The sequence below is a fragment of the Elephas maximus genome, chromosome 7, assembly GCF_024166365.1.
Source record: "Elephas maximus indicus isolate mEleMax1 chromosome 7, mEleMax1 primary haplotype, whole genome shotgun sequence".
NCBI lineage: Eukaryota > Metazoa > Chordata > Mammalia > Proboscidea > Elephantidae > Elephas > Elephas maximus.
Window position 1 is genome coordinate 19,656,118 of NC_064825.1, and position 13,291 is coordinate 19,669,408.

The 13,291-nt window shown below is 37.1% G+C and overlaps 1 protein-coding gene across 2 annotated transcripts in view; it reads left to right on the forward strand.

The window, feature by feature from the left end:
- PGR (progesterone receptor) overlaps positions 1-13,291 on the forward strand; it is an 83,038-nt gene that overhangs the window by 45,045 nt on the left and 24,702 nt on the right. Inside the window, exon 4 of one of the 2 annotated variants that reach the window (XM_049889479.1) lies at positions 10,670-10,975. The exons of the other annotated variant lie outside the window; for it this stretch is intronic. Within the exon in view, the coding sequence (XP_049745436.1) occupies positions 10,670-10,975 (306 nt within the window). The remainder of the gene's footprint in view (positions 1-10,669; positions 10,976-13,291) is intronic. 2 annotated transcript variants of the gene reach the window in all.

Sequence of the window (13,291 nt, forward strand, 5' to 3'; positions counted from 1 at the left end):
CCCCCAGGGGATACCACCAGCACAGTTTCACAGACCAGGGAAATGGCTCTCAAGCCACGCAGTACAGCCCAGCTAGAAGGGGTGGAGATGACACACAGCACCAGGTATTCTGGAGACAGGAAAAGGAGTTAAGTAGAAAGAGATGAGAAACCAAGAAATGAATAAAAATAAAAGGAAAAATGAAAGAGAAAAACAAAAAAGAAAAAAAGAAGCCCTTAGGGATCCCACCAGTGTGGCAGCACAGAGGAGGGAAGCAGTCCCCAGCTGAGTGGTGCTTCACAGCCTGTCAAGAAGAAGCAAAGATGACACACAGAATCAAGTGTTCAAGAGAAAAGAGGGGGAGGAGGTGAGAGGCAGGGAAGAAACCAGAAGAAGCCAAAAAAAGCAACATCAGCAACAAAAAAATGGCACTGATGGAGCAGGCCAATGTGGACAGGGCGAATCTGCACGGCACGGAGTCAGCACCACCCAGGCTGCGGTTGCTTGACCCACTGGGAAATGGCAGATTAGCCCACAGTGAAACGGCAGAGGCCAAGCAGGGGGGAGGGAAGGTAGGGGTGGGAAAGCGTGTATCACTGGTTACCACGTGCTCTGTCTCCTGCTGGGAGCTCCATGAATCCACTTTCCTGTACTCCCTGTCCGCCCATCTCCAACAGGAGTTCAAGATGGCAAATCTGTGCTGTGTTAGCTGATAGGGGACCTCCACTCATATCTCCCTCGATCTCTGTTCTCTGTTAGTTTCTTACTCCATTCAGTGCTTGGTTGAGGCCTTTATCTCTTCATTTGACACTTAGGGTTCCAGGATAGATGTTTGTCTCTGTTTTACTTAGTTTTTCGGGTCTTTGCTGTGCAGGGATGGTGTGGTGCTTCTGTCTATAGCACCATGTTGGCTCCCCCTCTAGCCTTCATTTTTTTTAACAATGATTTCACTGATTATAAAATTTTAGGTTGATTCATGATGTTTCTCAACACTTTAAAGATTTTAATCTACATCTTCTGGCTCAGATTATTTTTCTGAGAACTCGCCTGTAGATCTAATTGTAGTTTCTTTGAGGCAGTATTTTCTCTGTTTGAATAAAATGCTTTTACCACTTATTCCTCCAATTTCACTATAACCAGTTATAAATTGCCTTTGTTTGTTTTACTTGGAAATCACTGTAATTCCTAAACCTGAGAATTTGTGTTTTTCATAAATACTGGGAAGATCACAACTATCCTAATATTCATCAAATATTGCTTCTCTCCCCATTGCCTCTTTCTATCTCCAGAACACCTATTAGACATATATTTAGCCTAGCCTGTTCTATCTTCCTTGCCTCTTAATCCTTTTTAGTATTTTCCTTGTTGTTACCTGTCTGTGCTGTATTCTATGTAATGTAGTCAATTCTGTCTTCCAGTTAATTATTCTTTCTGGGCTGTGGCCTTTAATTTTTTTTTTTTAAGTGATATTTTTCAGATATTCTATTTATTTCTTTTCCAAATTTGTTTCTTTTATAATGGCTTCTTCTGTTCTCAATTCTTTATCATATATCTTTAATTATTACACACATACTGTAAAAGGAGCCCTGGTGGCACAGTGGTTAAGCACTCAGCTACTAACTGAAAGGTCAGCAGTTTGAACCCCACAACCTGCTCTAGGGGAGGAAGATGTGGCAGTCTGCTTCCATAAAAATTACAGCCTTGAAAACCATATAGGGCAGTTCTATTCTTTCCTATAGAGTCGCAGTAGGTAATAGGTAATGGGATTACTTACTGTAAATATTTGTGTTCAGTAATTCTGAAGTTCAATAACTCCGATCTAGTTATGCCAAGTGACATGCTGGCAAACCAGCTCTCTTAAAAAAAAAAAAGAAAAAATGAAGTAAAAAAGCCCTGAATATTCATAGCATTTTCCAGTTACTGAAAAATTGTAATACTCGCATATGGCCAATTTCACGCTGCCAATGGTTTAACAACCACCTCACAAAATTCCTGAATATTTATCTCTCATGAGCCAGTAAAATCCAAATTCAGCCTGCCATTTAGGATTTTTACTACTTTTCACTCAGTATGCCTTTTGTAATTTTGGATTATGAGCTAATGTTTGGCAGAGGTTAAGTTTTTTTTTTTTTTTAATCTTGCATAATTGGGGATGTTTCACTCCAGAGAGAATTTTTATTTCATTCTTCCTGGCACCTTAGGGATTTTTACAGCTAAGGACAACTTTCAGTGTTTACTTTTTGGCTACAAGTTTTTCACCCTTGCAGGTGAAATAATTTCAATTTACAAATCTGTATGAGGTAGGCTTATCATTAAGAGTTCTCAGAGGAGAGTTTTTTCCCACACTGAGCCAAGATTGAAAGAGATATGCATCCTTCTTATGTTCCTTTGTCAGTGGATAGAGATGTTCTTCATTTTAGACCCCTTCATATTTTTCTGACTTTTTGAGGAGCTCAGATATGCATTTAAAAGAATTTGGTTGTGTTTTATTCATCATTGTTAAGTATTCTGGAGAAGTAAATGTATAAGGTACCAAATCCTCTACATTGCCAATAAGAGAAGTTTATATAGAATTTTATGCCAATTTTAACTGTGAACATGAATTCCACCCTTAAAAGTTTAAATTTTATCGACGGGTCAAAGAAGGAGTTTCATAGTATCTCTATAGGAGATGGTATAGCATTGTAACAAAGAATAAAAGTTTAGAGTCAGGATGATTTGCGTTTGGATTTCAACTTCCCCCACTTAACAGCTGTAGGACCTTGGGCATACACCTTAACCTGGCCATACCTCTGTTTTCTTTTAAGACCACTTAATGGGAATTCATGTGAGGGTAAATCAGATGGTACATCTAAACCATATAGCACAATGCCTGGCACACAGAAAGGTTTAATAAATGATGGCTTAAAATATCATTTATATTTAGAAGTAATTTATGCAAACATTCATTGGCCAAAGATTTAACTTTAATGTATCTTTTAAGAGTTTTTCATTATTTATTTCTAGGAATCATTGAAAATCCATAGATACAGATTGGAGTTGATATTAGTTTATAGAATCATGCCTAGAACAGGTACTTAAAGTAACAGTTATTGGGTGTTTTTATTGTATGTATTTATGTTCTCAAGCCATATCTTACCATGGAAACACCAGAATTTTTTTGTTCTTTATTTTCAGAAGTGCTTTGATAAGCTATTTGGGTACGATCCCAGGAGCTTACTGAAATTTCAAAAGAGATTTGCTAATTTACTCTACCAAAAACAAAGAGAATTTGTGTTGTTTAAGGTGGGACAGAGGAAGTTGGGGGAAGTGAGGTAGAGTGCAGTCAAAGTGTGAGGCCCACTGTGTTTGCTGTTTCCCTTGGCCTCCCAAATCTTCAGTAAAATTCCATTAAAACTTAGAAAATGTGTGTTATAGGTCCTTTCTCCTCAAATCTGCCATTGTCTTGAGGCACCTAATATGACTGAAGAGAAAACTGAGCCTAATATTTTTCTTTGATTGATAACCTGCTTCTTCTGCCTGAATTTGCATTTATTAATCCTTGAAGTTAAGTAACTTCATCAGTGCTCAGTTCTATCTTTATCTATTAATTTTTCTTGAAACAAAGCCCTTTTTGATCTGAAAGTTCATCTTCTTATATATTAGCAAGCATTCTCTTATTAATATTCTCTTCAAAGATATTTTTCTGTTCCATGTTTTTTTCCCTTTTTTTTATGACCGCACCCCAAGAATCTATATATATAAAAATAATCTCTGTTATCCATCTTCTACATCTATCGTCTTTTTTCTAATGACTTTAATCCTTTTATACTTTATTTGGTGATTGTTTTTTCAAGTCTGATTTTATGTCACTGGTTTAGTTTTTTACACCGGCACTTTGCCTCTTATTCTCCTAGTAAAGTTTTCAAATCTGCTTTCTCTCATTTTATCTTATTCTGTTTTGTAGTCATTTCATATTTTGATTTTTTGCTTCTCCTCTTTGAACTTTTAAAACTTAGATGCGACCTTCTTTTAAATTGCAATGAAAGTATTGCCTAAATCCATCTCCTACAGTAATTCTTCTTCCAACTTGTATCCTTCATCTAATTTTTGCTTTTAGTTTCCTTTTTTTATCTTTTCAGAAAATATTTTTGCTTAAGCTTCATACTGTATGTCAGCTCTTATTACACATTTAAATCTGTTTTATTCTATCTTGGCCTGCTATTTGATTTATTAATTGCTAGCCAGTTCCCTTTGGCTTCCCTTCCTATTTACCCAAGCCTTGTTTTGATTATCCTCTTATAATTTGAGCTAGAAGATCCAACATCTTAGCTATTTGGTTGAGTATGGGAGAGAGGGAAAAAGTGATTGGGTACATAAATGTAGTTATGGTAGATGGGGGTTCACAGCTGAAGTTTATATATGGCAGACATAGGTAAATTCCAGTCATTCTACATGAAATATGCCAAACCCTCTTCCCTAGATTGTGTCTTTGCCTGAAAGGAAAATCCCCTTAGATTTCTTCCTGTTCTTCAGGGAACAGAAGTGGCAGGGGGCCTGGTTATTGTGGAACCCTTGTGGCAAACACACTTTTTGTTGCTCTACAATTATTGATTTATTCAACAAAATTATTGAGTAACTGCCATGTACTTAGCACATGTACTTACCACATCAAAGAGCTTGTATGTTAGTGGAGGATAGAAATAATAAAAAGAAAATTAATACATAAAATATGTAGCCTGATAGACCATGACAAATGCTAAGAAGAAAAATAAGAGGGAAGCTGGATAGAAGGTGTTAGCAGTTTATGTGCGTTTATCTCTGCTCAGCCAAATACGATCAGTAATTCCAAAGTAATTCCTAATTTTCTGTTATTTTTCTCCACCCTGTGTCGTTGGGGTTTCGCTTCAAATTTAGAAAGCTAGTATGACCATATGGTCTTTATACAGCCATCTTTTGCCACTCTATTATGAAAATGGGCCCTGAGGACTTATGTTCCCTGCTTTCCCAGTAGCCTTTGTATGCCCCAAGTGAAAGCCTTCTCACACATCACTTTTAACATACATTGAGATAGCATTAAAAAAACAAACAAAACCATTGGCCAACCAGCAGATTCCAACATATGGCAACCCCATATTTTAGAGAAGAACTGCTCCCTGGGTGGCGAAAATGGTTAAACACTCAACTACTAGCCAAAAAAGTGGCAGTTCGAACTCACCCAGAGGTACCTTGAAGACAGGCTTGGCGATCCCCTTCCGAAAGGTCACAGCCTTGAAAAACCTATGGAGCAGTTCTACTCTGTACACATGGGGTCACTGTAAGTAAGAATCTACCTGACAGCAACTAACAACAGCAAGCTTTACAGAGGCAGATCGAGAGACCTTTCTTCCCTGACACCACTGGATGGGTTCAAACCACCAACCTTTGGGTTAACCAAAAAACACCCACTGCCATCGAGTTGATAGTACAAATTATAAATTTGGTATATGTTCCTGGGTTCTATATTCGATTCTTTTGATCTATATGTTCATTCCCATGCAAATCATTAATGCCATCATGTTAGGATTATGATGGTATTATAAATCTTAATGACATATATTAAAAATCGCAGTTTTTTGTAACAATATTTTCTTGACTATTCTCACACATTTTTATTCTTCTTAAAGAACAGTGAAACCATTTTTTCCAATTCCACAAAAACGGTTTCTGATAGAAATGGTATGAAATTTATGTGTTGATTTGACCAGGATTGACACTTCAAGTATTCTAATCCAGAAACAATAATATATATCTCTTTATTAATTCAGATTTTTCTTTTATGTCATATGATAAAATTTTGTAGTTTTAATGTAAGTCTGTGCCCTTCTTAAATTCATTCTTAGATATTTTATAACTTTGGTCTCTGTTGTCATAGGATATATTTTCTATTTTTTAATGATAATTATTAGCAGGGGCAAAGACTTATCTTCTATCTAGCCTTTATTCAATAATTTGATAGATTTTTAGTAGTCCTAAATTTTCTAGCTATATAATATTATCTACAGATAAAGTATGTCATTTATAATAGTATGTTTAATGTTGAGTTTTAGTAGTCTTTGTATCTTTCTACCTTTATTTTACTTTGAGGTTTTTGTTTTTTTTTTCAAGGAATGACTTGTGGGTTTTTGTTGTTGTAAAATACAGAGAACATAACATTTGCCAATTCAGTATTTTTCATGTGTATTTTTATAATTCAGTAAAACCAATTACATCAATCATTGTCTGATTTAAGTTTTTAAAGGCTCACTAGACTGTAGAGGGGCAACGGTGAGAGCTGGGAAACCAGTCAGGATGTGCTGTAATAGTCCAGATGTGATGATGATGACCTAAACTACAAGGAAAGCAGTGGAGATGGGGAGAAGTGATTGGATTTGGGTTATATTCTTATGGTAATCTACCAGACTTTGTCGATGAATTGGATATGAGGTGAGAGAAGAAGAGAGGTATCAATGATGACTATATAATTGACCAGAGCAGATGCATAAATGAAGTTACAAGGTTAGGAGCTGTAATTTTGCAGCCAGTGCATCAAAAGTTCTGCTCTGAACATACTGTTTGAGGCGTGTACTGGACACACAAGTGAAGATACTGAGTAGGCAATTGGATATTTGAGTTTAGTTCTCAGGGACAAAGTTGGGGCTAGAATTAAAAGTTGTATGCCATAGAGTCAATTCTGACTCTTAGCATCCCTATATGACAGAATAGAACTGCTCCATTCAGTTTCCTAGTCTGTAATCTTTACAGGAGCACTGGCAAGGTCTTTTCTTCCATGGAACCATTTGTGTGTTTGAACTGCGGACCTTTCAGTTGGCAGCCTAGCACTTAACCATTGTACCACCAGGGCTCTTTCACCCATGTCTCCATGATATTAAAACCGTGGGATTCAATGCAAACACCGAGGAATTGAGTCTAGATATATAAGAGAAGTCTGACGGCTGAACTCTGGGACCTTCCAAGATTTAGAAGTCGAGAAGGTGAGAAAGAGCCAGCCAAGATACTTAAAGAGTGGCCACAGTGAATGAGGTATATGGAAGCCAAGGGAAGAGAGTGTTACTAGAAGGAAGCAGACAGCTATGTCAAGTGCTACTGATGGGCTGATTAAAATGAGGTCTGAGACTTGACCATTGTTTTTGTTTTTTAGTTTTGCTGTAGTAAAATACATATAACATAAATTTTCCAATTTTAACCATTTTTAAGTATACATTTCAGTGGGCATTAATTACATTCACAGTGCTGTGAAACCATCACACCAAACAGAAATTCTGTACCCCTTAAGCAGTGACTCTCCCCCAAGGCCGTGGTAACCTCTAATCTATATCTCTATGAATCTGTCTATTCTAGATATTTCATTTAAGTGGAATCATACAATATTTGTTCTTTTACGTGTGCTTTATTTCACTTAGCGTAATAATTTTTTTTAATAATGTTTTCAAGGTTTGTCTGTGTCAAAACTTGTATATCAGAACTTCGTTTCTCTTTATGATTGAATAATATTGCATTGTATGTATATGCCACATTTGTTTATTCATTCGTCTGTTGATGGATACATGGGTTGTTTCCACTTTTTGTCTATTGTGAGTAATGTTGCTGTGAACACTGATGTACAAGTATCTCTTTGATTTAAAGTGTTTTGGGTGTGTACCTAGGTGTGAAATTGCTGGGTCATGGTAATTCTGTGTTTACATTTTTGAGGAACCACAAAACCATTTCCACAGTGGCTACATCGTTTCCAACTAGCAATGCAGAAGTACTCCAATTTTTCCACATCCTTGCCAACTCTTGTTATTTTCTGTTTTGTTTTTACCATATCCATCCTAGTGAGTATAAAGTGGTATCTCATTATAGAAACCATTGTTTTCGCATGTGGAAAACGTCAGTGACTTTGCCAAAATTAATTTTGTTGGAGTACGGGATGAAAGCCTGTTTGAAGCTGGTTCAGCAAAGAGTGGGAGGAGAAGAAATGGAAAGAGTACATTCTCCATGGAATGGAGTATGCATGAGAGGGATGTTTAGAGGCTGCCGAAGAAAGGGCAGATGATTGCAAGCAAAGTCCTTGTGTAACTGAGAAAGAATAGGATTTGGTGCTGAAGTAGAAGATTTGGCCTTAGACAGGAGCAGAGACAGTTCATACATTGTGATAGGAGTGAAGTCAGGGTATGGGGTACCCATTTTGTAGATTGACTATAAAGAAAATTCTCTGCATTGACTTCCTTGCTGAGGTTCGATGCCTCTGTGTAGCTTGATGGATGGAGGTCCTGTGTCCCCGCCATGGCTAACAGTCGCAGCTATGGAAATTCTGCTTCCTTGTATAAGGAGCTTTTTCACGGTGCCCAGAGCTACAGACACTCTCAAGGTGCCAAATGATGCTGTGTTCCTATCATTCATCACAACACAAGCACCACGCTGTGTTCTCTGCAGACATAGGAAGCATGCCCTCTCCTCAACTCTGCATTTCACTAACCAGGCTGCTAGATGGATCTTCTCTTTTTCTTGTTGTTGTTGCTAGTTACCTTGAGTGAATTCCGACTCATGGCGACCTCACCCATGCAGAGTAGAGCTGCTCCGTTGGATTTACAAGGCTGTGACCTTCCAGAAGCAGATCTTTAAGCCTATCTTCCAAGGTGCCTCTGGATGGACTCGAACCACCAAACTTTCAGCTAGTAGTCAAGTGCTTAACTGTTTGAGCCACCCAAGGACTCCTCTTTTTCTAAGCCTCAGAAAAATCAGTTCCTTCTGCTTCTGATTCTTCCTGTCAAAACCCCATCCATCAGGTTGAATGAGGGACAACTACTAAGCCTTTCTCTCCAATATGCCTTCTCATGCTCACCCCTAGCATCTGAGCCCAGGATTCTTCCCTACTTCCTGCAAAACAATGAAAACTCCCATGCATATCAGCTCCTGCAGACAGATGCAGAGGAAGAGGGGCATGTCACCTACAGGCTCTATTTCTACTCCTTAAAAAAAAAAAAAAAATCCATTGCTGTCCAGTTGCCTTAAAAAAAAAAAAACAAACCCTTGCCATCAAGTTGATTCCAACTCATAGGGACCCTATAGAACAGAGTAGAACTGCCCCATAGGATTTCCAAGGAGTACCTGGTGGATTCAGACTGCTGACCGTTTGGTTAGCAGGTGTAGTTCTTAACTACTAAGACACCAGCGTTTCCATCTCTACTCCTTAGAGCTTTATAAAAAACCCAGTGCCGTCGAGTCGATTCCGACTCATAGTGACCCTATAGAACATAAAACAAGTATAGTACTGTTTCTTCATAATAATATGAAATCTCAAAGCTCAGAAATCTCAAAGGCAAATGTTTACACGCAGGTAACTTAATTGGGTAAAGTGGCAAGATATAAGAAAACTGACCATTGGCCTCGGTAGTAGTAGTTTCTAGTGGGAAGTGGGACAAACTGGAGTATGCACGCCCGAATCAAAAGCAGCAGCTGCAACTCAACTTGAACAGATGTTGACACCCAACTAATTCAGGGAGGCTTTCATAACTCTGGCCAACATTGTATGAGCCAAAGAAAACATGTCTATGGCCAGATCAGGCAATAGAGCCAGCAGATTGCAACCTCTGCTGAGATAATAGCAAACAGTTATCAGGTCTCCCTTAGTCTTTTTTCCTGGCTAAACAGCACGGACCTGGCACAGAGTGGGTGGGGCTGAAATCCAGCCTGCCCTTCCATCGCCAGGCCTTTCTCTGATTCAGCCAAAAGTGCCTAGTAAACTAGCCATGACCCAGCTGAACATTGTACTCTCCTTTAGCCATTTCTTATGAGGCAGAGTTTGTACACATCTCACTGGTAGGCTTTTATCTTTTCCTTCCCTACACATTACAGTTCATCAAAGTAGAAATTCTAGAAGTAAATACGAATGTAGTCTGACTAGCACGGTGCATAGACTGTCTCATCCCTTAATTTAGAAAAACACACACACAAACACCCAGTTGCCATTGAGTTGACTCCTACTCATGGTGACCCCATGTGTATCAGAGTAGAACTGTGCTCCATAGATTTTCAACGGCTGATTTTTCAGAAATAGATCACCAGGACTTTTTTCCAAGGCACTGCTAGGTGAAGTCAAACCTCCAACCTTTTGGTTAGTAGCCAAGTGTATTAACCATTTGCTGGGTAGATCTTGTAATCGTGCATGGACTGATTTTGAGAGATCTATGAACCCATTGAAATAATATACAAAATTTGGGGCAGGGGGGAGTTGCACATACATGCAGTTTTTTGATGTGGTTGGAGAGAAATTTCGTACCTTTTAACCAATCTTTAAAAGAATAAAACCCAAAAGAAGATTCAACAACTACTGTAGATAATATTTCAGTTAATGTAGCCTGTAGCGTTAGCTTTTGGGGGGCAGTCCTGTCATAATATTGACCAGTGCTGAACTTAATGTACTGAAAGTCTTTTCATTTATGTTGCTTCAAAACTCGATAACCCCTTGCAGGATACTGGTATAATTGCTCACTTCTCACCAATCCAATGAATGCTGGTATAATTAATTTTCGAATCCAAGTCTGATACCTAATATTTTTTTTTATTAAGTTGCATTTTGTTAGATTGATGCTAAAATATATAATGCTTGAGAAAAATATCCTCTGCTGGAAGATTTCTTTGATATGTGTTTACATGAACTTCTTGGTTTTTTGTTTTTTCTTTGTAGGTCGAAAGTTTAAAAAGTTCAATAAAGTCAGAGTTATGAGAGCTCTAGATGCTGTTGCTCTCCCACAGCCAGTGGGCATGCCAAATGAAAGCCAAACTCTAAGCCAGAGAATCACTTTTTCACCAAGTCAAGAACTACAGTTTGTTCCCCCACTGATCAATCTGTTAGTGAGCATTGAACCAGATATGATCTATGCAGGACATGACAACACAAAACCTGACACCTCCAGTTCTTTGCTGACGAGTCTTAATCAACTAGCCGAGAGGCAACTTCTTTCGGTAGTCAAGTGGTCTAAATCCCTGCCAGGTAATAATACTATATATGTATAATAGCATGTAATAAAAAATTTACTATGTTTGTTGTACTAGTAGATTGTTAAATAAAACAATATGTGCAGTGAGTCAACTAGACTGTAAGCATCATGTTACAGTACAGGCTTCAGCCATTAAAAATGTTTCCGTAACTTGTGATACTTGTCCAGAACCCTCCTCCATGCTATGGAAATATGAAAGAAATAGGGAACTCATTGACTCTTGATGAAAATCAACAATTACATACATAAAACAGTTAAGGAGTTTAAGTGTTCAGCTACAAGTGTTATAGTAGTTCAGAGAAAGACAAGTTGACCGTCTTCTTAGAAATATCTAGTTCTTTCTAAACCTGAATTTAACCAACTTTAATTGGCTAAAAATAAAACCAAATACACTCAACTGTATAAAAACCAAAATTGTATTCAGGGATATGGCGGGGTGTCTTAAGACAATTAAAATACAAAACTCCTAAACAAAAGTAAATAATCTGGACATAGTGAAATGAGCCTTTAGTCACTGCTTCCTCTAAAAATGGATACCCAGAGGGGGCATAGCCCAGCAATGAAGACTTAGATTACATTATCATGGAAGGATTTTAGCCACTTCATTTATAAGTTATGGCTGCTCCCTCAGCACCATTTCATAGGAGCAAAGTAATTGGAAGAATTTCAAGAATGCAGTTCTCACGTGGCTAAATCTTAGCATGCAAATCTAGGAAAATACATCTGTAGCAATTGCTTGTGGCTTTAATCCCCCAATTAAAATGTGTTCTAATCACATTCTCTTCACATCAATAATATCTTTATACTCCTTTGTACCAATTTATTTTTTCCAATATCTGATCAAGAATTAAACACAATATGCCCTTTTAGATTCAATAGCTTTTCTCAAAAAAAAAAAAAAGAATTCCTTCCCCATTTGCCTTAATGTATTTCTCAATTATTATTCTGCCTGAAAGATTTGAAATAGAATAGATGAGTTGTTATTGCAAATCCAAGCTTACATGAAACAGAAAGAAATATCCCCTCCTGTTTGTTGAATGTTTTTAAAAATACATGTTGAGCCAAGTTAATAAAATTCAGTATTCTAATGGAGATAAAGACATTTAATAGAAAAATCAAAATGCCTAGTTTCTTATTTATTAGTTTTACTCTTGCTGAAAGGCCTTGGACAGGTAATATCTTTTTTCCATTAGAAAATTCTCAATGTTTAAAACTTATTGTAAGGTGATTATCAGACTTGATAGATCTTTATTAAGTAAAAATATTACTACAGCATTGATGAACTTTTTCTTTTTAAAAATATGAGTGTTTAAACGTGTTTAACTTTTTTCAGGTTTTCGATTATTTGAAAACAGTGCGTTTTACGTTTTTATTGCTATAGTTCATATTTCTTTTGTTTGAATTTTGGTGTTTACTGTTAAAAAAGGGTTCTAATTCTAGCATCAGCTACAATGTTAGAAAATAATCAGTTATAATTAAAAAGATAATTTATGTGCTTTAGATGAAAGTTAAGTGAGCTTTTTAGATTGAAACACTGGTATCCGGCAAGACTGACCTTCACACACCCTCAGTAAAAATGAGAGGCCATTTCTACATTAAATCTAGTGGCAACTTTTTAAATGTTGCAAAATGTAATTCACATGTAAGTGCATACTGCTTCTATTAACTGTAGAGTGAGGGAAGCATTGAGATTAATCTAAATATCATGTAGTCTGTGGTTTTATAAACCATATTTTGCATGGTCTGTATTCGGGGAGTAAAACAATCAATGAACCAGAATGACGATATTGATTTTTGAGAGAACTTGGAGGGACACCTGTATATAAAGTAATTTAAGCTACTCAAAATCTTTGGGTTGGCTTTAAGCCAGAATATAGTTATTATTTACTGATTCACTTAATAAATGCCTATTGCATACCAACTGTGTGCAAGACCTAACAACTAAGCAGTGGTATTAGAAGCCAGGAGTCTGGGCTTATGGTGTGAATGCATTTTGGTGTATTTTTCTGCCTTTGACAAGGTGCTCACCAGGTTTCTTTTGCACTCTATTTGAGAATTCTCCCTCATAAACACCCAGTGTGTCTTCTTTCTCTGACAGTTTTCTGCCATACACAGGTTCTGGCTTTTGCAGGTTTTACTGTATTTCAGAGATATCCTTGTTTCTTTTTAATGGAAACTTGCAATTTCTTCCAGCCTTATGACAGCACATTTACAAACCATCTCTTAGGATATATTTCATCAATATATAAATGATTTTACATTGAATTTTACCTATAATTTTAGTGGGCATTATTTTCTTATTTAGAAGG